Below are 25884 nucleotides of genomic sequence, written 5' to 3'. Positions count from 1 at the left end.
GCAACATCTGAGCGCAGAAACCGCTCACCAAAGCTGATGCGTAAAAGCACGTCACCAGCTGCGGGTGAGAGCCGCGAGTGTTTTTACTGCCATGGGCCAGGCCATCTGATCGCTGCCTGTCCGACGCTTAGAAAAAAAGGACAAAACAAAAATGGTAAACCTCCCGCAGGTGTGGGTTTTATAAACTCCGCGTCCCCACCTGTAAAAGACACTTTATCCGAACCAGAGGTAAACGTGGAGGTTGACCCTCGGTTCAAGCCGTTCATTTCTCACGGGTTTGTTTCTATAACCGGTGAGGAATCCGGTAGAGTGCCGGTGACTATCCTCCGAGATACAGCCGCTTTTCATTCGTTCATGCCGGCTAGTGTACAGCCACTTTCCGATGAAACTTCGTGCTTTTCTGATCTGCTAGTGTGGGGAATTAAGATGAGCGAACTCAACGCCCCACTTCACATGGTCCATTTGCATTCACCGTTCGTGTCGTGACATGTGAAAGTTGCTGTGCTCCCACGGTTTCCGATCAGTGGCATTTCATTTATTTTTGGCTGGAGGGAAATGTGTTTGCTCTGCCCGAAATCATTAATGATCCACTGTCAGTTGTGTCTGCTTGCTGCTCTCCCTCTGTCTCTCCTGTGGTATCTGTCCCAAATGTGTTGGGTGAAGCTGTGGATCTGTCCGACTCGTTTTAGGCTGCATTAGATGAGGGTGCGCCCTCCTTTTCAGTGTACCCAACTTCCGAGTGTGAAAAGGTACTGAGTGTGTCAACGAGTGTGATTTCCTTCCTGCTGACGCAGACCTGAGTTTAAATGTAACCCGTTGTAAAATGTTGATAAATGCACTGAAAAATGATCCGTCTCTAACTTCATGTCCGTCCTCTGTTGCAGCCGCCGAGGATGACAGCCAGCCGTGTGTGTTTTTTCTGGACACCGGTGTCTTGATGAGACGGTGGAGTCCCGACTCCAGCAAGATACGTGTTGTTAATCAGGTGGTTGTGCCCACAGACTATCGCGTGCAAATTCTGAGTCTTGCACATGACTCCAGCTTAGCTCGCCACCTTGGTGTTAAAAAGACGTACCATCGTGTGTTGCGTAATTTCTTTTGGCCCAGGTTAAAGACAGACGTAGCGAAATATTGCCGCATGTCATACATGTACAAATTGTGGGAAAGCCCAATCAACCTGTTCCTCCGGCCCCGTTTGAACGCGTGTTGATAGATTGTGTCGGTCCATTACCAAAAAATAAAACTGGACATCAGTATATTTTGACTGTGATGTGCGCTGCGACACGGTACCCTGAGGCCATCCCACTGCGCACTCTCAAAGCGCTCATTAAATTCTTTTAAACTTTTGGTTTGCCCAAGATTGTTCAGAGTGACCAAGGCACAAATTTCATGTCCAAACTGTTCGCACAGGTAATGAAAGAGCTAAAAGTTAAACATGTAAAATCAAGTTCTTACCATCCAGAGTCCCAAGGCGCACTCGAGAGGTTCCACCAGACATTAAAATCCATGATGCGCAAATACTGCCTCGAGTCCAACAGAGAGTGGGATGCGGGCCTCCTTCTTCTGTTATTTGCCATGCGTAAAACTCCTCAAAAGTCTTTAGGTTTTAGTTCCTGTGATTTGGTTTTCAGCCATACTGTGCGTGGTCCCCTTCGGCTCCTCAAAGAGAAGTGGCTGTCAGAGTCGCCAAAAACTGAGCATAATGTGCTGGATTATGTCAGTTCTTTTCGTGAGCATCTTAATCATGTGTGTCAGTTAGCCCGTGACAATTTGGCACAAAGTCAAACTAACATGAAGCGTCGTTATGATAAGAAGTCTGTCCTCTGTGTATTCCAACCAGGTGAAAAAGTTCCGGTGCCGCTTCCGTTACCTGGGTCCAGTTTGTAGTCTCGGTTTTCAGGTCCATATACGGTGGAGAGAAAAAATTAGTGACACCAACTATGTTGTTCACACCCCAGACCGGAAAAGAAAATCCAGAGTACGCCATATTAACATGCTGAAATGTTACTTTTCCAGAGTGAGTGATTCTCTGCCGTCCCCTGCTGCGCCCGTGATGTCTGTGTCCGCTCCTCCTCAGTACCAGCTTGCTGATGATGGGTTGGCAGAGAAAAGTGGTTTGATGCCGGCCGCTCGTTTGAGGAATTCAGAGGTACTGAGCAATTTAGAGGGTTTTTTGTCTCATTTGTCTGATTCGGCCCGTGCAGATATTACAGCTTTCATTGAGGATAACCTGTTGCTTTTCTCTGACCATCCCAGTCAAACGTCTGTCCTGTACCACGACATCGACGTGGAGGGCCACAAACCCATTAAGCAACACGCATACAGGGTAAATCCAGCTAAACGGGCCCTGATGCAGCAGGAGGTGAGCTATCTGGTTGAGCATGGATTAGCTGTCCCCAGTACGAGTGCGTGGAGCTCCCCCTGTGTTTTGGTTCCAAAACCTTACAACACCTCTTGTTTTTGTAATGACTACAGAAAAGTAAATTCAGTCACAAAACCCGACTATTTTCCACTCCCCAGAATGGAGGACTGTATAGATCGTGTAGGCTCTGCAAAATATGTTACAAAGCTGGACCTGTTAAAAGGTTACTGGCAGGTTCCTTTAACACCACGCGCCTCAGAAATATCCGCTTTTGTCACACCCGACACCTTCCTCCAGTACACCGTTATGCCCTTCGGGCTTCGCAACGCTCCCGCTACTTTCCAGCAGTTAATGCATAGTGTGTTATCTGGCGTCGAACATTGCGAAGCTTATTTAGATGATGTAGTTGCTTACTCCTCCACCTGGTCTGACCATCTCTACACACTGTCTCTCATATTCAGCCGTCTTAGTGAGGCCTCACTCACACTTAACCTTGCGAAGTGTGAGTTTGGCAAAGCCACTGTTACCTATCTAAGCAGGTAGGTCAGGGGCAGGTGCGTCCGTTGGCTGAAAAAGTGCAGGCTATTATTGATTTTCCGGTCCCACAGTCCAAGAAAGCGTTGCGCCGTTTTGTTGAAATGTGTGGATATTATCGTGGATTTTGTCGAAACTTTTCTGCTGTGGTGGCTCCTCTCACCGGCCTCGTAAGTCCCTTGAACCCTTTGTGTGGTCCCCCGCTTGTCAGGCTGCCTTTGAGTCTGCCAAGGCGTTACTGTTTAGCGCACCCGTCCTCGCTGCACCTTGCTTTACGCGACCCTTTAAACTAGAGGTTGACGCCAGCGCGTGCGGCACGGATGCTGTCCTCTTGCAAGAGGATAACCAGGCCATTGACCACTCTGTTTGCCACTTTTCCAGGAACTTTAATAAGCATCAGCTGAATTACAGCACTGTTGAGAAGGAAGCTACTTGCCTTGCAGTATTTTGAGGTTTATCTCAGATCTATTTCACAGCCTGTCCAAGTGTATACAGATCACAACCCGTTGGTATTCCTCGCACACATGCGCGACTCTAACCAGCGTCTTATGCGCTGGTCTGTCCTTCCGCAGGATTTTAATCTGCAGATTCACCACAAGAAGAGCACAGAAAATGTGATTGCAGATGCTTTGTTTAGGGTTTCCTCAGATCTGTAGGAATTAAACATTTGGGGGTACGTTCAATTCTTGGGTGTGGGGGTGTTATGACCGCGGTCATATTATTGTTGTATTGTATTATTATGTTATGTTGTGCTTAGTCCACCCTGAAGCCTAAACTCAGTATTTATTTTGTTCACTTAAAACGTTTATGTAAATAAATCACTTTGGTTATATTTAAACCAATCTTTGTTGTGGCTACTTGGGACTTGGGGAAGATGGGGCCAGTTTATGTTGTGTCCTAGGCCCCCCCCCCCCCCGACTACAAAACAATCACAGTAAGCCAGAAAGTCAAAGCAGTTCACCGAAAGAGCGCTTACATTTTTGTCAGTTGTATATAACCATTTGTACATAACCTCAGAAATGCTCTACAGGGGCCAGCTGCCCCAGCTGAATGTGAGCCCTAGACCGGCCTTATCTTCAACTATCCTTTTCAGAAGTATTTACACTTTACACGTTGCACAAATACTAGTGTACTTAGTGCTGCCGTTAAATCAACAAACCAACAAACACATCAACAACTAGAAAATGCGCTCCGTAGAGCACATACCTCCGCCAAGAAGACAGATCCAGTCTTCAACTTATTCACCTCACTGCCGTGTTTGGTTTGGATTAGTCACAAACAGGAAGGTATTGTTGGCATCTGTGGTGCTGAGATGCTCAGATCCTTTGTGACAGATTTTTTTCTTCACTCTCTTGACTGAGGGCTCATTTATATCTGTATCTAATGGAGAGATATTCATACATATCTGTCAGGTAAGCATATATAGTAGCATTAGATATTTTCTTGAAAAATGCAAAAAACAAACAAACAAAAAATGAAAAACACACATCCATCAAGTAATCTTTTACCTGACTCGAGGTACTGAACAGGAGCAACAGTCTTCCTGCCAGTTTCCACTTCCTGGTCACTCTCCAAATTTGAAGTCATGTGGTGTCTACAAAATATGAGTACAGATCAGAACTATATATAGATATATATGTGTCACCCTCTATGCAAAACCAATTTTGTCAAAATTTCATGGCAATCCACCAAACAGATTTTGAGATAGCCTCTGGACTGAAGTGCTGACCAACCAAACCAACTGACTGCCACTGTGCGACCCACTTCCCAGCAGGACAAAAAAAAAAAGTGTAGTAATTTCATATATGTTTAGTCTGCAGAATACTGCTTAAAGATGAGTAAAGTACCTTGTGCAGTAATTAAACATTTTTGTTGTCAAATAAAGCAGGTAGCACACCTGGCAAATTCATGGAGTTTGTGTCTGATTTTTTTTTTCACTGAGATCACTGAGTTTGAGGAGAAGGAACAAAGTTTGCTTTCCTCAAAGTCACTGCTATGATTTCAGTGGAAGTATGAGGGCGTTCGTTGGCTTAGTTCTGAAGATGAAACAGTACAACACAATACCTGTGTATGTTAAAACGGAGACTTTCCATTTGGCCCAACGTGTTTTGTCTGGTATCTCTCTCCTTTTGACTTTAGCAGTGCCATTCTTCTGTGGCCAGTAACAAAACACAGCCTGCAGAAAATATAAAATTATAAAAACAATACACATCTTTGTACAGTAAACAATATATCAGAGGTGTGACCGAGTCCACTTAGCCCCAAGTCCCAAGTCCAGGGTTCCTACACATTTTACATTTCAAAATTCCACACTTTTCCAGACTTCTCAGTAGATTTTTCAGACCAATGGCGGGGCACACAGCAGAGCAGAGAAGACAGTGAACCAGGTGAAGTTCTCAAGTTGAGAACAACTACACTCGTTATTTTACTGTAAGTGCAAAAGAAGGTTCACAAGTAAAAAGCCAAGAAGAGTAATTTATTAATGAAACCCGTGAAAAAGATGGACCGACAGACCAGAAAACGGTACCTTATGAAATTTCATTTAATTTACAGAACATGTGCTATATCGTGATATGTATCATTATCTGGATATGAAATTACCTACATTGGGTTATGAGATTTGGTCATATCGCACAGCCTATTGTATGTAGGTCTCACATACAGTATTCCATAAAGAGAATAGGTAAACATACAACAGGAATATGTATGCCAGGAGTTGAATTGGAGACAGTAGAACACTGTTTTTCAAACCTTTGTTCCCCCAAATCTTTTTGAAAATTGCAACTTACATGCTTGTAGAAATAAACCCTACTTAATTTCATCTTAGTAAAAGTTGTTTTTTTCATCTGGAGGAAATAGCAAATATTAAAACTTAATTCATGTGAATGCTAATTAAGAATAAATGATCATCAGTTAGCATGTACATGACTTTCTTGAAGACAGTACAAGCTTACATTATATGTTGCATACCTAAATTAGGAAATACCTGGTTAATTTTCTCTAGCCAGTTAGTTGGCACAGCAACCACTGTGTTGGTGTCTAGGAATTTCGCAACCGCAAATTGATTGTCAGCGCTCTGGAAGAAGAAAAATGAAATGATGTCACATTTGTCACAACCAGACTTATACACAGGACGCAGATGCAGGGTATCAGAGTCTTTATTAGTAACTCCGGTTTAATTCCAAGGCAGAGAAGAAAAAAAAGCAGGCTATGAAATATTATCTATGACGTGCTTCTTTCACGAAGAAGCAGGGTTAATCAATACCAAAAATAATAATCACTCCAATAAGGGAGGAACAAGACTACATGGAACATAAACAGAAAATCACTCTAGCTTCAGAGGAAAAAGGAACAAAAAGAAAGAAATAGAAACAACAAAAAACTCTCCTTAAAACTGGAGGTACTATGATATAAAAAGGTAAGTAAATAAAAATCACTCCACACGGAGGAAACAAAAGGCTATGCAAACATTAACTAGGAAATTCAACTAAGAAATAAAACTTACAACAAAAAATCTCTCACTTGGAGGAAACCGACAAGAACTGTGGCAATGACTGTGATCGATAACACAATGACTGGGGTGAACGCACATGAACCAAGACGAACACACTGGCACAAGACAAGGGGAGACGCAGACTATTTGAACACATGAGGGTAATGAGGAGCAGGTGAACACAATCGGGAATCAGGGAAGACAATCAGACCGGTGACACATGAGGAAGGGCAAGTGACCTGAAACGAGAGGAGAGTTACTTCTTTCAAAATAAAACAGGAAATGACAAGACAAAAAAGACCCAAGACAAGACAAACCCACCACGGTGTGACAACATTATAGTCTTCCTTCCATTGAAACTGCTTATATTTATATATACTCCCATATACTTACAGCTGGACGTGTGGGATCTGATAGTGATTTATTTCCACACATTAGAAAACAGGAGCAAAAAGTATATTTGAGGAAATAAGGCATTACATGGAAATCTGGGATGGCTTTCAACAAAAAAAAAAGTTGTAAGCCACACAGCCAAATGTGTCCTCTGAAACCACACTCCCTACTAATATTAAATAGAAAGCAATTGCTCAAAAAAATGTGAATAATGATACATAAACAGTAATATTAATACTATGTAACTATGTATTTACAGTTATATGAAGTCAGTGAACTCCTTAGAATGAATGGAGCAAGGTAACTACAATCCTCAAACCATTGTCTGCCTCAGTCATAAATGCCCTCCTGCCCAAATGTCTCTCAGATAGTGTTTTCATGTGAGTGTGACTGTCTTTGGTTGTGTAGACACCAATCAATCTTGAGTCACAAGGCTGCATGAAGTATGGCTCAAGTCGATCATAGACACGACACAGCAACATCTTTTCCCCGTGCTCTGTCCCACCAGAGACTGCAACAACCTCACAGCACTCTAGTTCACTTAGAGTGAAGACATTGTTGGGTTTTTTCATTTCTACACTCTTTTTTAGTACAGTTTGCATCTTTCTCACTTTGTCTGCTTCCCCCAAGCCGCCTCACAATCTGTGAGAGAGGATTTCGCCCAGAGGGAACCAATCTTTTCAGCTGATGCAAGTAATTAGTAAAGAGAAAGCACTGCACTCATCAAGACTGCCATAAAATTTTGCATCTGATGCAAGGTGTACCAAACTGTGGACATTGTAGACAAGGAACTCATCCCCATACAAATGCCTTCCCTGTGCAATGAAGTACACCAACAACTCCTTTGCATTGTGATTGTACTGTTTTGCCAGTCTTGGACACACAAGAATGGATAATGCCACACTAAAAACCAGGAAGTGCTCATAGAGTTGCTCTGCAATAATGCCTTTTAAGCACATTTTTTCCTGTGTAGAGGGCAAACTGTCTCAGTTCTGTGGCTTTCCATCTGTCGATATGTTCCAAGCCTCTTGGATTCCTTGCAAACACATTTGGAATGCATGTTCTAAGCTTCGGAAGCTGAAAGCTGACCTGCTTAACATGCCCAGATGACAATCTGACTCCCCGTGGTCCCCTCAGCCACAAAAGGATCATTTTGCGCATGACCCCAAAACAACACTGGTGCATATAATCTGCAGGGAATTGCTCTATCATGTTTATCGAGAGCTGGCAAAATGGCGACACAACTGAATGCAGGTGATGCTCCACCTGAGACTGATGAATGTTTTATCAGTTCTCAATGTTAGATCGGTGATTTCAGGATAGATCACCCAATGGCCATCCCACAGTCCTTTTTGTGTACATTTGTCACACCCATAATAGCCTGGACATAGCTTTATGGACTTCACAAGAGCCTTGGCTGGGGCATCACAAGTAACACAACGCAGCTTCACCCTAATCAAACCACTGTCTGTCTCTAGTCCATTTTCCATAATACTGCGAAGGTCACCAACAACATCATCAAGAAAATCAAGATCAGTTGGCTTTGACAAACCAAAGCAGAGAGCCAATGGGAAAGGAGAGGGAGGAGATTGGAACAATACCAGCCGCAGAGTCTGGCTGCTGCTTTTGAAAGGTGGCAAGCCATCGATGTTGAGAGAAATGTCAATGAAATCTAATCCATAAATGTCCTGTTGAGGATACATTTTCAAATACTTCAGGAGCTGATCTTTGCAGCCAAGGTAGATATACTGCATTCCTGATTTCAACTCAAACTCTACACTTTTGCAGGTTTCAAGCAGTGTTTTTGCTGTCCCTGGCAGCTCTGAGTGTCCATTTTTTTAATCAAAATCTTTAACAAAGAATCAAGTGCATTGTGTTTTATATGAAAGTCATTTGCCCACTGTGCAATGGAATGTCTGAGTGTGAGGTTAGTTTCCAAATCGCTACTATTGCTGCTCTGAGACAGTAAATCATCGACATCTCTTTCATCTGCACAATTCTGTTCCACAGAAGACCCCTCTCCTGTATGTTCTTGGAGTTGATAAAGCAGTGAAGGACACTGAAGAGGAATGTTTGCCGGTAAAAACTCAGATGCAGCTTTTTGGTCACGTGCACATTTATCTTCTAATCTTTTTGCCCTTTTCCAGCGGGCTGAGTATTTTTTATCTGACATGGCAACTTTCCAAAATCCTGAACACACCCCAGAAAAAAAAAAAATTAATAATAATAATAATAAAAAAAAAAAATAATGATGAAAAATCACAGAGGAAAAAGCAAAAAATGTTATCCAAAAGGACAAACTGAGCCCGATGTGAAATCCATGCTGTTTACACTGTAAGGAGAGAAGAACACAAACAATGCCAATATGAGTAACATTCATGTTAAGTGAAATATCAGTACAGTTGACCAGACACTCAATCATAATAATAATGGGCAAAACTACACGACACAACATCCCTGAAAAAGCGCATTTTATAGTGGTCACAAGAAGAAGATGGAGTATATGATCTACTTTGTCAAGTAGATTTGAATCCCTGGGGAACACCGATTTCTCCGCCATGTATACGCATAACCAGTTTACAGTTTACACAGTAAACAGTTTACATTCAGACAGAGCGCGACATTCAAAAGTTAGAGCGGGAATTATTACCTTTTTATTTATATATTTATTTTTTGGTAACGTTATTGAATAAGGTCAACTATAGCAAGTAAAATATGTATTTTAACATTTAACATCACTGTTGCCATCTGTAACTTTATCATATTAAATAAAATGCAGTATAATTTCCAACAATTAGGCCTACTTTTTTTACAAGAACGACGGGCCTAGTAATAACTAATGAAAATAATAACTGCTAATAAATATGCGTCATTTCTGAATATTTATTTATATACATTTAAAATGTGGTGAGTTACATTCATTATCTTACCTTTACGTAGCACTATCAGCGTCGTAGCCCGGTCGTGGTCCGCCAGTTTTTTTTTCTTGAGACCACGAAGTCATGACCCGCCCTACTATGCCTCTGATTGGTCCATGAAAGAAATGAAAAAACATTCGATTGTTTCGTTTTAATTGACATATCAGTGGAACCAATGACAACTTGAAATTGTGCTCCATCTCAACATCCTCAAAACATCTTTAGAGTGTTGCAGGGAAAACGTTCTACTTTTGTTAACATATCACATGGTAGGAACGTTTTATGAAAAACGTTCTGTCATCTCAGGTCTCAATAACATCCTAAAACATTTTTAGAATGTTGCTTTGAGAATGTTCTTTCTTTGTTATCATGTAACATTGCGGGAATGTTTTGTAAAAGAACATTCTATAATCTGTTACCTCAAAAATATCCTCAAAACATCGTCAGAGTGTTGCAGTTAAAACATTGTGTTAGTTAACATTTAACCTTATAGAAACATTATTTGAAACTAGAAAATTCCAGGGAAATTTTGAGTGCCACGGGGGGCTACTGCCGGGATGAGTACATGATTTATTTCCAGTGTTCAAAAGTCACCCTGATCATATTCTGGTACACCTGTGTGCAAATGATGACATAAGAGATGTCACAACCATATCTTAGTTTGAATTATCTTTTAATTCAGGTTTTGGAAAGTCGAATTGAAATGTGTGGGCAATTTAGAGTGTTCAATTGAGCTGCATGTTTTGGGAATGTGGGAGGAAACCGGAGAACCGGGGAAAACCCAACGTCAGCACGGGGAGAACATGCAAACTCTTCACAGGGCTGATAAATGCTCAGCCTTCTTCCTGTGAGGCCACAAAGGGCCACCGTGTTGCCATCGCTCTTAAAAAGTATGTTATTTTAACTACATCATTACAAAAGTCTTTTTTAGGACAAATCAGACTCTGATTTAATGTTTAGTACTAGTTGATAGGTAGTACTTAAACATAAGACCTTTGTAATGATATAGTACTTTATCAAACACATCCTTTTTAAGAGTTATTAATCTTGAGAAATTATCCAATGATTATTATTTTTGATTAATTTTTCAAGATTAATACAAAGTAAGAAAGAAAGAAAAAAGAGGGGGGGAAAGATTGGACACAGGATAATGATGGTTCTAGTCATCCTGTGAGCCATTGATGCAGGAGTTGAAGGGCTTCCTCAGAGTCTTGGCCATGAAGGAGAACATCCTGATGATGGCGGGTCGCTTCCTGGTGTTTGGAAGCGGGGAGTCGATGACCTCAAGGTGAGACGCTGGTTTGTCACTCCCCTCATAGAAAGGAGTAACTCTAGTGTTTCTTCTGTGGAATAACCTCCTCCCTCTCTCCATGAAGCTGCTGGTTTCTCCTGAAGACTTCTGCAGCTGTGCTTTCAAAATCTTCACCAAGGTGTCCTCAAAAGTCACGTCATTGGACGCCATGGCAGCCTGCAGCCGCCTCGCAGATCCAAACTCCCGACAAAGCTTCCTATAAACGGGGATGTGGGTCTTTCCAACCTTCTTTGGGAGAGTGAAATGTAATTTTCCCCCAGTCCTGTCTCTCAGACCTGTCAAAATCCCGTCGATGTCCACGTCGTATATTGATGTCCTGGTGGAGTCAGCGGTGTGTTCCACCAGTTTCCCAAGAAACACGATGAGAAAGGTCTTGTCTCGCTGTGGAAACTCATCTGAGAGGTCTGCGCTTTGCCTCTCTGGTGTAACGCTGAGTGATTCAATAGTGGCGTCGTCGTCACTCAAGTCAACATCCGTCACCTTGCCTGGATAGTGGCCCTCACAGTTATACTGTGATGCTGAGTTGTCTGTTTGATCCTTAGTGACATTCTGAATCGTCGTCATGTTGTCTTGACAGGAACCCTCTGAGAAGTTACTGATGGCATCGAGTGACTCCCCTGGTGAAATGCCAGCTGATTGGATGGTGTTATCCTCCTCATTGAAGTCATGCAACTCTTTTTCCTCGCCTGATGAGCGAATGTCTGGGCTGCTACTGTCCGAACACTCTTGTTCTTTTGGTGACTCAGGGTTTTCTGTTCCACGTTTCAGTATCAGTGCAATCAGGTAAACCATATTCTTCAGATCAGATTCAGGTATTTCTGGCTGATGTTCAGGCTCCTCTTGCTCTGTCAAAGATTCTTCCCCTTTGATGAGAGCCAGTTTTCCGTTCACCTGACGCGTGATCTCTACTGCAAACAAGTCACTCAGTTGGTTGGTTATGGACGGGTCCTGATTGATTCCAAGTGTCTCAACAAAGCTCAGGTGAACAGAATCCCCGAGGGTGGCGTGGATATCGTCCTCCGTCACACAGTAATAATTCATGCATCTTAAAAAGACAAACAGTGACAGTTAGTCCACTGATCTGCTTTGAGCAGAGGTATTCAAACATTTCCAGAATCTGATGGAAAATGTTCTAAGAGGCAGGATTGATCAGTAACTATAGTTTTTGGACTCTAATAATTGCAAGGTTATGAAATACCACATACGATATGGATTTTTGAGAAGAAAGTGTTTGGAAGCCTTTGACTTACCGTTCGTGAAGCATAATGGGTAAGCCGTTGTTCTCCTGTACCCGGGCACGGACCTGAGGTCCCACAACGTCCATGATTAAGACGGTCAATGCGTCCAAAATCTCTTTACAGGTTTCGGACAGCATTCTGACTGTGTCTACATCGATGTTCCCAGCTGCCAAAATCATCCATTGCCTGGAGTAAAAGAGTAGGAATGGTTGAGCAAAACAAGAATTTAAACCAACGCATACTGTATATACATGTACATAGTGTGTAGTTGTAATTTCTGCAGCTGACATTTAACTTGTGACTTACTTGTGTGTGATTTTGTCAAGAAATGATTCAAAGACCGTTCTGAAGACGAGCGGTGGGAACATTGGAACATCCAAGTCGCTGCACAACATTTCTCCATATTCCTCAGGTGAAATCTACAAAGAAGAACAGTCAGGTTTTAGCAGACCAGGCATCATTAACACCAACAAAACAGTTCTTGTTATTGGGAGGGTAAAAAAATATCTACGTGATTTAACAGCTTAGTAAAAGTTGTGGTACTTTCTGTCAAATTAAATCTACAGGCTTCCTGCATCCAGACAGACCAGGTAGGAATCTGACTTGTTAAACTTATTTTAAAAGCTTATGGTTGAACAATTGCATATAATATTTCTCTTTGTTTTTTAAATAACACCATCGTAAAATCATGGGAGGTGAAAACTTTCTCTCCTTAAACTGAGAGAGGGGGAGATTAAAGGCAAAATAATATATATACATATATATATATATATACCGTGTTATCCATGGCTGTTTCATCCATCTCTTTTTTGTTGTTTCCTCAAAAACTCTCTGGTACTTTCTAGAAAAACTCTGGTACTTTCTTCGCGGTTGTCTCGTTGAAGGTCAGTGTAGTTCTGCGCACTCTGTATCTGTGCTGGTGAGAAAGGGACTGCAGAACAGAACACATCAAAGCCAGGAACACTGATGTCACAATGATACCTGGAATGTAATTACCTTTCATACACACACACACGTTCTGTTGTCATGCAAACATCCTTTGACCTAATGCATTCCCTATACCTTCACCCTATTAAAACCAGAACTTAATCCTTTAATATATATTTATATTTAATAATTATAATCCAATAATATCATATGTTTTATATTAATCTGAAATGTGACTTTTTCTTGTTTTCATGATGTCCAGGGACTAAAGATGGAACCTTTTGTGTGGGATGAAAGTTGTTTGCTTGGTCAATCTGTCTGTCAGCCAGTTGATCGATCACCTTCCTCCAGAGTGAAACATCTCAAGAATCCTTGGATGCGGGGAGCGCTGCTGAGCTTCAACGGAGTAGGACATGAATTTGGAAGCTCCTGCCGATTTCGATTAAAATTGTTATTCTTCTGCGCTTTTTGGTCACATTTTCAGTCCTGCCTTACGCACCAGTACAGTACAGTAAAACTTTAGTGGCCAGTGTTTTACTCAAGTCGTTTGAGTTGCAGAATAAGACCTTTGTGTCTAGAAATTTGATATTAAGTGATTGTAAAATTATGTTTAAGCTTTATTTTAGGGTGTTGGGTATTGAGGTATGGTAGGTATAATTGAGGATATGTAGAAATGCCAGGAATTCTGCTTCTGACCTGTCCCAAAGACTGAAGATGTTGTCCAGATATCTGAAGTAGAGAAGTGGATTTATTGTCATTGCTGTTTGCTCCCAGTTTGCTAAATAGCTATCAGCGTAGGATAGAGAATATTTGTGGCCCATTTCACAGATAATGTTTAATATCAGATTGAAAATCATTCCTGGTGAGTGTAATTTCTGTAAAATATCTGTCGGGTCTGGATGTTGATGAAAGATGTCCTGAATGGCTGCAAGGCTGAGTGGAGTTTCAATATTATATTAATGAATCTATGCCCATGGAAAAAAGGAAGGTATGGCTGGGTACTTGGAGATGTTTTATTTTATTAACAAATTCATAAGTGTCTTTGACATAACTAGGGTGAAGTTTGGAAAGTGGATTAATGAAATAGTCTATGTATTCTGTTTTTCTATAGATTCTGTATCGCAGTCGCTGATGATGGGACGGCCAACTGGAACCAAAGATGGGATCATCCACGTCTCAGGAAGTTTGTGGATTTTTGGCAGTAGGTAAAAGAGGCGAGGCATGGGCTCATCTGGACTGTACAAATCATTTTTTTGCTTTGCATTAATGTATTTATTTTGATATAAATTGTTTGTGATGCTCCTGAAAAGTGTCTGTTTCTAACTGTAATGAATGTGAGAGTGATTTATAATAAGTAGAGTTATTTAACTGTCTGTTTGCTTCTTAAATGTAATTCTTCCTATCCTGTAAAACTCTCTGTTCCCTTTGTCTGCTGGTTTGATTACTATGTGTTTATTATTACTGAGTGATTTTAATAATCCGTTTTTGTACCTGACTTATGTTCTGTTGTCTTGGTGGGAGGGGGTGCCATTTTGTAAGTTGCTTGTATGTTTTTGTCCATTAACTGTCTGATTTCATGTGAAACTTGATCTGAATGAGGTTCCCAATAGGATGGTCCAGTGATCAAGGCAAGTTCTCTCCTCTGCGGAGTTTGAGCCTCCTATGGAAGATGTGGAGAATCCCCCCTGAGCTCCGGTCGGGTTGGAGGTTTGGGTGTTCAAGTCCTGGGGGGAGCCAGGCGCCACCACAGAGTCCTCGTTAGAGCTTGAGGTGGATGAGTCGAACAATGATGGATAGAAAAGCAGAAAGCTGATTTCTTCCTCAGTATCCGTTTCTTCTTCACAGGGCTCTGTGGCAGACGACTCTGGCTCCCTCTGCTGCTGGTGTGGTGTAGTGGAATCTGTGGGTGGAGAGGATGAAATGGTGTTACCTCAGGGCCTCTGCCTGGGGACCCCTGGTTGTCCGGTCCCTCACTGTGTCGATGGAGGAAGATTCTTCAGCTTCACAGTGATGACCTCATCGTAATATTTTTTTTTTAATATTGTGCATCTATGTGTTGGTGTTCTGTTTAACTTTATTGAAGGTGATGTTGTTAGGGGATGATGGTTTGATAAAAGATCAGTTCAGTCATATGTTAAGAATTTATGAATGGTGAATGGCCTGGAGTATTTTGAAATATTACATGGTTTGCAGGTGAATTTCTGTTGATGGGTTATGGGAAATTAAAGGGAGGAACAGCCAGTGGTGTGAATCTGTTTTTTAGGGTTATTGTCATGTTTGAGTCTTTGTGGAGCTGGAGAAACAACGGGACCAGGTGAGGACGCAGGAGAATCCCAGCTGATGACTGGATCTTCCACAGCTGGGTTTAAAAAATGTCCTCAGACCTCCGCGGACCAGGAGAAGCCACCTGAATAAGAGATAAAACAACGAGCTAAACCTGTTGGGGGAAATAGGGGGGCAGTTAGTCAGATTAGTCATTAAAAACAATTAGAACTCACAGGTAAGAGGACCAAGTGATGAGTCCGTGGGCCCAGTTGTTCCGGTAGGGAGGGAGGCTCCCACTCTGAGCATATTCTCACTGTGAGAATATGCACAAAATTAAAAGGGCTGGGTTTCCTCACACAAATTTACATGTTTCACATCTTTCATAGGTAGAGGATTTCTGGACATACAGTGCTGTGAAAAAGTATTTGCCCCCTTACAGATTTCTTTAGTTTTTTGCCTTTTTGTCACATGTTTCAGATCATCAAACAAATTTTAATATCAGAGATAAAAGATAACCTGAGAAAATACAAAATGCAGTTTTTAAATGATTATTTCATTTATTAAGGGAAAAAACTATCCAAACCAACCTGGCCCTATGTGAAAAAGTAATTGCCCCCTAAACCTAATAAATGGTTGTCCCACCATCGCAGCAACAACTGCAATCAAACGTTTGCGATAACTGGCAATGAGTCTTTCACATCGCTGTGGAGGAATTTTGGCCCACTCTTCTTTGCAGAATCGGTTTAATTCAGCTACATTGGAGGGTTTTCGAGCATGAACGGCCCGTTTAAGGTCATGCCATAGCATCTCAATCGGATTTAAGTCCGGACTTTTACTAGGCCACTCCAAAACTTTAATTTTTTTTTTTTTTTAACCATTCAGAGGTGGACTTGCTGGTGTGCTTCGGATCATTGTCCTGCTGCGTAACACAAGTGCGCTTGAACTTAAGATCACGAACTGATGGCCGGACATTCTCCTTCAGGATTTTCTGGTAGAGAGCAGAATTCATGGTTCCCTTCCTACAGCAAGTCGTCCAGTTCCTGAAGCAGCAAATCACACTAGACCCCAGACCATCACACTACCACCACCATGTTTGACTGTCGGTATGATGTTTTTTTTCTCAAATGCTGTGTTAGTTTTACACCAGATGTAATGGGACATACACCTTCCAAAAAGTTCCACTTTTGTCTCGTCAGTCCACAGAATATTTTGACCAAAAAGAACACAGTCTCTTTCTTATTGTTGAATCATGAACACTGACCTTAACTTAGACAAGTGAGTGCTTTAGATGTTTGTTCTGGATTCTTTTGTGACCTCCTGGATGAGTTGTCGATGCGCTCTTGGGGTAATTTTGGTCGGCCGGCCACTCCTGGGAAGGTTCACCACTGTTCCGTGTTTTCTCCATTTGTGGATAATGGCTCTCACTGTGGTTCACTGGAGTCCCAAAGCCTTAGAAATGGCTTTGTAACCCTTTCTAGAGTGATAGATGTCAGTGACTTTGTTTCTCATCTGTTCTTGAATTTCTGTGGATCGGGGCATGATGTGTTGCTTTTTGAGATCTTTTAGCTTACTTCATGTTGTTAGACAGGCTCTATTTCAGTGGTTTCTTGATTCTACAGGTCTGGCAGTAATCAGGCCTGGGTGGAGCTAGTGAAATTGAACTCAGCTTTCCAAAAAATGTGGTTAATCACAGTTAATTCATGATTTAACAAGGAGGGGCAATTACTTTTTCACATAGGGCCAGGTTGGTATATATATATAGATAGACCCTAAAAATGAACACCCATCAATCACTAACCACAAGAAACAAACCAAACCAAATTTCTAACCTTAATTAGCATAGCAATTAATTTTACATGTCGTAACTCTTCAATGTCTCCTCGGCAGCACTGGCCTCAGTCATATCTGCACACCATGTAGACAAAAATACAAATGCATTAATCATGACATTGCCTTTGTTCTAACACTTAATCTTTGATAATGCAACCAAGAGCAAAATATTGTTGAGCCTGAGATGAGGGAATGACTGAGTTTTCTGTTCCTCATTCATACAGTCATCATCAAAGTGTCAAGGGTATTGAGGTAAGTTGGACCCAAATGCAGCCAACACATGGGAGACGGTGCAGGCAGGTTTATTTAACAAAGAACAACAGGTAACATGAGCAGACTTGGACAGACTGAGGACAACCAGATGTGAACAGCACTGACAAACCAGACATGAACAGACAACGTCAACAGACATGAGCAGGAAATCCACAGGTAATCAACAGACATGAACAGATCGTGGCTACAACAACAGCGAAAAACAACTGACGAACTGCCACAGACAAAGGGGAGCACAAAGACTATATAGACACAGGAGGCAAAGGTGATTGCACACAGGTGAAAAACATTAGGGCAGGGCAGACAATCACCACACAAGACCAAGACAGGAAGCAAAACACAGACACACAAGGAAACCTTATTACAAAATAAAACAGGAGGTGAGAAAAGTCCAAAATAAAACTAACAAAAAGTGTCTGCCATGGCAAAACATGACACAAAGCATATATGAGAATAACATCAACTGCATTAGTTTACGTCATCGAAATCCCATTTATCTATTAGTTTGTTATTCAAGTACTATGTTTGATGACATCTTGATCATAAAAGCGGTCATGTCAGTGTAAGGACAGAAGTTCTCTGGACATCATGAATTCATTTTCAGCACAGAGTAACATATACACATTGTCCTTTATACCACCAACTCTGTGGACATTAGGAAGCTGTCAGGTTGTCAACCAGTTCCCCTACACTGAAACATTTACTGTATATTACTGCAGTAATCACTGTTCAATAAAACTTATCTGTATGAAGCTTTGAGAAACTGATCCTGTGTTCTTGTCTGTGTGTGTCCTCATGTTCCCGTGAGACCAAGCTAGTCATGTAAGTATTGTTCCATTTACAAATTTGCATTATAGCTGTGCTCGAAGTCAAAGGTCACATTTGTTGCTGAGATTCATGTTTTAATGAGCAGTTAGTGTAATGTATGCTGTCTCTGTCCAGAGCTGAGGCTCCGTGAATCTCTTCCGGGAGAGAGTTCCAGAGGGTGGGGGCTGCCACACTGAATGCTCTGTCACCAAAAGATCGCAGGCTGGTGTGGGGGTTGGAGAGCAGACCAGTGTCAGAGGACTGTAGGTTTTTGGACAGAGTATAGGGGTGGAGGAGGTCAGACAGGTACTGGGGTCGATCAAAGAATTGACCCCCCCCCCCCCCCCCCCTCGCTCTCTCTCTCTCTTTTCCTTCTTTTTCTGTAGTTTTGTTGATAATAATAAAAGGACATTAAGATAAGATAAGATATTCCTTTATTAGTCTCACAGTGGGGAAATTTCCAGCATCACAGCAGCAAAGTGATCAGTACAAAGAAAGAAAAACAGATTGCCAATGACAAGAACCAATATACGTTCCTCATCAAAAACTTAAGACCAGTTAAAAAATTGCAAGAATTTACATTTTGCACTGTTGGATCTTAAGGAGGTTCTAAGTAGAGCTTCAAAATGCAAAAAGAAGAAATGGGAACAAGAGACCAAAAGTTTATTGAATAAATTGCCTTTATTGAAGGCAATTTATTGAAAACAACAATTTAACTGAAATAGGCTGTTCATCAGCTGATTAAAAAGTTTAAGACCATAGCTCAAAAAATAACCCTGAAAACCTCAGGACTCAGTAATGAGTATCTCCACCATTATTGTTGATCACTTCAAAAATTCGTTTTGGCATGCTTGATGCGAGTGTTTCCAAAAGGCTGGTGGGAATGTTGCTCCAAGTGGGGAAGATGGCTTCACGAAGGGCATCCACTGTCTGGAACTGATGTCCATTTTTGTAAACTTCCCTTGCCATCCATCCCCAAATGTTCTCAATTGGATTAATATCAGGGGAACACGCAAGATGGTCCAAAAGAGTGATGTTATTCTCCTGGAAAAAATTCTTGGTCAGACGGGCATTGTGAATTGTAGTGTTGTCCTGCTGAAAAACCCAGTCATTACCACACAGACGAGGGCCCTCAGTCATGAGGGATGCCCGCTGTAACTTCTCCACATAGCCAGCTGCTGTTTGACGCCCCTGCACAAGCTGGAGCTCCATTGTTCCATTGAGGGTTAAAGCACCCCAGATCATGATGGCGACCCCTCCACGGTGCCGTGTAGAAAACATCTCAGGTGGCATCTCCTTGTCATGCCAGTAACGTTGGAAGCCATCAGGGCCATCAAGGTTAAATTTTTTCTCATCAGAGAAAAAACTTTCTTCCACCTTTGAATGTCCCATGTTTGGTGCTCCCTTGCAAAGTCCAAACGGCGTTCGCGTTGAAGGAGACGTGGCCTTTGAAGACGTTTTTTGTTTTTTTAGCCCTTCCTTCGCAGATACCGTCTGATGGTTATTGGGCTGCAGTCAGCACCAGTAATGGCCTTAATTTGGGATGAAGATTGTCCCGTGTCTTGACGGACAGCCATTCGGATCCTCCGGCTCAGTGCCGGTGAGATTTTTTTGGGTCTACCACTTGATTTTTTTGTTCCATAACCCTCAGGATCTTTTAAGAAATGCAAAATGACTGTCTTACTGCGTCCAACCTCAGCCGCAATGGCACGTTGTGAGAGGCCTTGTTTATGCAGCTCAACAATCCTACCACGTTCAATGACATGGAATCCAGATTCTTGCACAGATTTTGGCTTTTAAAGGCTGTGGTCTTAAACTTTCGATCAGTTGATGAACAGCTTATTTCAGTTAAATTGTTGTTTCCAATAAATTGCAAGCTTTTTTCTCTTGTTCCCATTTATTCTTTTTGCATTTTGAAGCTCTACTTAGAACCTTCTTAAGATCCAACAATGCAAAATGTAAATTCTTGCAATTTTTTAACTGGTCTTAAGATTTTGATCAGGAGTGTATTGTACTATATTATTTATCTCTTTAAGTATAAGATAGGGGACAGCCATCACAAAAAACAGAGACCCTCCCCAGCCCTATCTATCTGACACAAGACTAACTATCTCAACTCAACCCTAGTCTTCGTGCCACTACTTGTGGGGGGTACTTATGCACTGAAAACCACTGGAACAGAAAAGTAACTGGAAAACCAGCGACCCTCTGTAGCCAGGGATGTGCTCCCGAGACAACTGCTCTACCCACGTTTGCAGCCACATAAAACATTTAAATGACAAGCCCCCTATTTGGAAAGAGTCATTTTAACCTAACAGGGGATTAATGGGTCAATAACAAACATGGCTACCCAAACCACACTATTGTCACCCAGTGGCCCAACACTTAAGAGAATTATACAAATTTAATCAAAGTGATTTTCACTGCGTTTCAGGTCTTGGTTTGTCATCTCTATACTGGACAAAGTTATTAAGTATCTCTGCATTTTTCCACATATGTTACTTGTTTTATGTTGAAATCCTCCTACTTTGGCTCAAGTATGAATCTAGTAACTGAGCAATGTTGGCATCATTCGGAAACCTTTCTAATGCATTCAGAAGTACCATCTCTACCAACCCTGGAGTTTCACTTTGAATATCTTGAATTAGACGAGAAGTTTTTGTTGGTTTTAACTTTGCTAGGGCAGATTTCAGATATTGAAACTTGAAAACCTCAATTAATGGCTGGATGCATAAATGGATTGGAGAGGCTTCTTTCACTAAATGTCTACCCATTAAAATGTAGTAAACATCTTGCCAGAGTTTTCCTCTGCCATCCGTGTTCTCATAAAACTCCTCTGTCGTCAGTAGTAGGTTGGTAATGTCGGCCTTTGTAATTTTGTGAGTTGTTTCAAGTTCCTGTAGACAGCGCTTCGCGAAATTTGGATGGATCATCTTTACAGCTCTTTTTCCTACCTCACCCTTAACTGTAGTACAACAAATTAAATTAGAAAACTCCTCAAATCTTTCTTGTACGCTTCCAGTTCCTAAAATGGGTTTAGGGTGCAAACTGAGAAATTCCTGGCACAGAGACACAGGGAGAGAGGCATCCTCACAGTACGCATTCAAAAGAGTTAAAACAGCCAGGAGTTGGGAATGCTTTTGGTTGATATTGAAGCTCCTCAGAGTGTTGTGGACAACATTCTCAATATACTCTGGCTTTAAGTTCTTCTTCGTGAGCATGAATGCATAGAATGTTACTTTTAGTGAAAACTTTTTCTGCTCCTCATCAGAGAGCTCATTTTTAAGGATTATTTGTACAGTATCTTTAGTTGTTCCAGTCAGCTCAGGAGACTCTGACCTCATGCAGTTCAGGAGGAACACCTGTGGAGACTTAGACTGAATGTTTTTCTTCTTACATTTGTTTTCAATGAGCTGCTGCAAGGCAAATACTTTTTCCATATCATCAAAGTCATCTATCATCAGCATAACAGGGACCCGTGGTAATTGCTCCTTATAGACATACGTTAAAAGTTTGACCACTTGATCTGCTACTTCAGCCAAGTCTGCGTTGTTGTCTTTAAGGATGGCACAACGGAATCTGTCCCTGTGAGCCCATAAAGTATGCATGGCCAAAGTTGTTCCACCACAACCAGGTACATGGAGGAGGTTTAACAACACGCAGGCGTTTGTCTGTGAGCACAAAATTTGTTTAACTTTATTTTCTATGAAGTCAATTTTGTTTCGTTTGATAAGAATTCGTTCAGCCTGCTCTGAGAAATAGAAATTCCACCATGACACTTTGCCTCCTCTGTAGAAGTTCTGCTCTTTGACAGTTTTGTCCTCGTTTCCACCTTCACATTGGTTCACACACAGAACCTCTAAGGTGTTCAGGCTACGCTCCACTTTCTTTTCAAGAAGCACTCTACTTCCCTGACCACAGGGTAGGAAACGGATGGATCTTCGGTTTTTTGACGAAAGACTAAGGATAGTGCCATTGACTTCAGCAAAACTGAGCTCAAATATACATCTATCAGAGATGTCGATTCCGCACCTAGCCTCGATTAGGTCTTTCCAGGAGGTAAATGCATTTTTGTTATCACATATACAAAAGATCTGGTCTGTGCCTCCGAGCTCCTGACAAAATGTACTGAAGGTCTCAACAAGTGGGTCGATCTTCTCACTCACCGTTGAGCAAAGTAAGAAAATGACGAGGAATCTCTTGTTTGGAAGCACATCTTTCCGACACAAGAAAGAAATCACATTTCGAACCGAGGTTCCCTTGTCCATCAACCACTGGTCTATGTCTGAGGGTGCCTCATTCTCAATACCGCCATTGCAGCATACCCAGCTGGTGTTTCGAGTTAATTTCAAATTGTTTGCGATGTCCTCAATTGGTCCTGTGATTTTATACTGTGCTGGTAAATGGACACTTACTGGACTCTGCTGTTTGAAGTGACACTCTAATCCATCTTTAGCTGTTTCTGGATCAAAGTCCAAAACTGCTGTTGGATTGAGTTCTACAAGAAACCCTAGTGATTCAAACTGGCTTGAATGTGCTTTGTTAGTTACTATCACATAACGCTCAAAGTGTGACTTATCTAAAGAGAGCGAACCACCAGTTATCATCTCAATTAATGTACTGCCTTGATAATTCTCTTTAGTAACAGCTAGATATGTCTCTTCAGCTTGTTTTCGGAGCTGTGATCGTTGTTGCATGTTGTCAACAAACTTGTTGTACTCCTCCATAGGTTTGGCAGACGTGGTTGGTGCTAGGAGATCGCTGCTGCTACCACCATCTCGGACATAGAACTGTTTTGATTGATTTGTTTCAGTTTTGACTGTTTTCTTGTCTTTTGCTTTTTTCTTCACTTTTTTTGTGTTGTTGAACGTGTGGTAGATCTTTTCTTCACAGATTGTAGAGTCAGGAACTATGTCCACTTCTATCACACATTTGTCAGACGATGTCTGATTCTTATTGAGAACCCCAACAAATCGAACAGGTCTGATGCATCTTTGAGCTGCTGCTTTGTGTTTGTACTCAAAACAATCATCAATGGCAGGTCGTAATGCCTTTTCATAAGCCTCTTTGTCCTTAACAACGACTCCCAACACTTGACCGTGAGTGAAGTTTGGCTCATCCCCTATTGCAAAATGTATCGTGCCATTGGTGCGGCTATTCATGCAGGCAGCTCCGAAGCGAATAACCTCATCAGTGAATTTGATCATTTTAAATTCATCTGGTGTATTGTTAAAGCCTTTATACTCATGGCAGGGTTCAATCAAGTCTGAGGCACCTGATTCTATAATATCAAAAATATTGTTCTCCATGTATCTGTTTGTATCATGGTACCTACAAAATGGATAAGGCTTGCATGGTCTTCCAGGTGTGTTTGTTTCTTGTTCATCGCGGGCATTACCACTGTCATCCGCAGACTCTACAGTTTCCTCGCTATGGCATTGCTTTATGTTGGATGTCAGGTTCTCCACTCCATTCTGAAACAAAAGATTATGTTTTAGTAATTTCACATTTTCAACTCAAATTGCTGCCTACTTTATTATTTTTTGAAAAACAAAGCTATGGTGCATTTTAGAAGTACTCCACCTGACCCCAAGGTTTTTAAGAAGTTAAAGCATAAATATACATTTTTTTCAAGCACGTCTATGTTGAGACAGCTTTTGGTTACTTTCACCCCTACTGTCCATACTGGACAGCTGTAAAGCGATGTGTTCCTAACATGACTCCACTGTAACATCTAAATGATAGCTTACTGACTTTAAGTCAAATGACACTTTTAATTAAATGTTTTTGCAATTTAAAAGGCATTCAACATGTGCATGAAGTACATGTTTAAATTAAGTTGTTTTGCAAGTAATTCACTAACTAGCCTAGTCATAGTTTTCAAAATTGGTGCTGTAAGGCACTTAACTGTCATACTGTCATCTACAAACAAGCAAAACTGATAAATAAACAGAGGAGTACAATGTTAATTCTTAAACTCACAATATCTTTCAAAACAGCTGATATGATTGTTATGCCTAATCTGAAATCTGATTACCAATGTTTATGACACTGATGTGTGAGAAACAGCCTTAGTTGTTTGCGTTTTACATCAAGTGGCCCGGAATGATCCAGAACAGCGTTCCAGTACCTTCACTTATGCAGCTGATTAAACTCATCTGCACTATTTTTCTTTTCTTTTCGAAGACTGGCAGTTATTTCAGCTGTTTACCTTTTGGTCAGCCATGACACACCTTTGGTCAACTCTTCACTCTTCAGTGTAGATCAGCAATGCTAAAAAGAAAATAAAGAGTCACAATAGAGGACTGTACAGGCAGAAACGGAAATCAAACAACTGGTTTTACTACACCTTGCAACTGTTGTGATGTGCTAACAGATTCCCAGTACGGGGTGTGTCAGGGGGATGGATTTCTGCAAAGGCTGGTGTCACACACTCCTCACTGAAACCTGCTTCCCTCCGCGGCTCTCCCTCCTTCAAGCTGAAATAGAAACATTTGCATGTAGGCTGCGTCATGATGGCGGACAGGATCATTCTTCAGCTTCTAGACTTTTCTCATGGTGGACATTTTAATTTGTCAGCCAGAGGTGTAATGTTATTACAAACCGCACTACAGGTGTGCCAGTTCCAAGACACTGCTATTGTCCCTGCTGGCTAACTGGCATGGCATACTGACACACAGCTATCAAGTCCTTAGATATACCTCATATTCTTTTCCTGTTACAATCCAAACAATACAACATGTCTGCCATGAGAGATTTCTTAGTCATATCCAAATTTATCTGAAGGTATACAATCTGACCCAAAGAATCAAACAGCTAAACACAATTTTAATTAACAGTCAGCCCCAGACCACAAACTACTGTGTAATCCAATTTATTTAAAAAAAAATAAAATAAAAAAAACTACTCCTGACAGTATGAGAAAAAACAAGTCTGTGGTGCCTGTGCTTTAAAATGAACAAAACCAGAAAGATAACAAAAGATAAAGAAGTCCTATTTCATTCATTCATCAGCATTTTAAATTACGAGAGATATTAAAATCACATGATACATGACAAATGTCGGGAAAAAAGGCACAGACATCAACAATACAAAATATTAACTCTCACCCGTCTGTCACTCTTTGAATTCCTTTTATGTCTTGTCTGCGTCACTTCTGCGTACTTCACAGGTCGTCTGTCAAACTGTGTTTTAGAGCAAAGTTAAGGAAGAAAAAAAGACAATGTTGAGTTGTGGCAGACACCGCTCCTTTCACTCAATCGGTCGGTATCAGTTTGACTGATCGAAACCTAGGGAGCACTGATCAGGAAGCTGTGGAGTGTTGGCATGTAGTTTGGCAGCCTACTCAGGCAGAAATATGCAGCCAGTTCAGCTTCACTGATTCCTGGAAACTGACGTGCCCGTCAGGCATGTATATAATGGATGGATATATATAATAATAATAATAAAAATTATAATAATACATTTTATTTATAAGCGCCTTTCAGGACACCCAAAGACACTTTACAGGGTATATATATACCCACACAGAC

General features: G+C 41.3%; 2 protein-coding genes across 2 annotated transcripts; both read right to left on the bottom strand.

The window, feature by feature from the left end:
- Window positions 1-10859: 10859 nt before the first annotated feature.
- On the bottom strand, window positions 10860-16451 carry LOC130177684 (uncharacterized). Its single transcript, XM_056389604.1, has 3 exons — window positions 16318-16451; window positions 12263-12436; window positions 10860-12057 (listed from the first exon to the last, which is right to left on the bottom strand). Exons 1-3 carry the CDS (start codon window positions 16449-16451, stop codon window positions 10860-10862), a joined length of 1506 nt encoding a protein of 501 aa, XP_056245579.1.
- A 2318-nt stretch (window positions 16452-18769) lies between these two features.
- Window positions 18770-25861, bottom strand: LOC130177117 (sterile alpha motif domain-containing protein 9-like). Its single transcript, XM_056388570.1, has 3 exons — window positions 25462-25861; window positions 24564-24831; window positions 18770-23826 (listed from the first exon to the last, which is right to left on the bottom strand). Exons 2-3 carry the CDS (start codon window positions 24576-24578, stop codon window positions 20860-20862), a joined length of 2982 nt encoding a protein of 993 aa, XP_056244545.1. The 5' UTR covers window positions 24579-24831; window positions 25462-25861; the 3' UTR covers window positions 18770-20859.
- Window positions 25862-25884: the final 23 nt, after the last annotated feature.

Source organism: Seriola aureovittata, chromosome 11 (assembly GCF_021018895.1).
Source record: "Seriola aureovittata isolate HTS-2021-v1 ecotype China chromosome 11, ASM2101889v1, whole genome shotgun sequence".
Taxonomy (NCBI): Eukaryota; Metazoa; Chordata; class Actinopteri; order Carangiformes; family Carangidae; genus Seriola; species Seriola aureovittata.
This window is presented reverse-complemented; position numbering and strand designations above follow the sequence as displayed.

Excerpts from the sequence above, each read along its gene's own strand:
- LOC130177684 (XM_056389604.1), bottom strand. The coding sequence starts at position 16,451 with ATGAATTCTGCTCTCTACCAGAAAATCCTGAAGGAGAATGTCCGGCCA. Across the intron at positions 12,437-16,317 it reads AGCAAGTCCACCTCTGAATG|GCAATGGATGATTTTGGCAG; the intron begins GTTAAAAAAAAA and ends CTTTTACTCCAG. Across the intron at positions 12,058-12,262 it reads CCCATTATGCTTCACGAACG|ATGCATGAATTATTACTGTG; the intron begins GTAAGTCAAAGG and ends TGTCTTTTTAAG.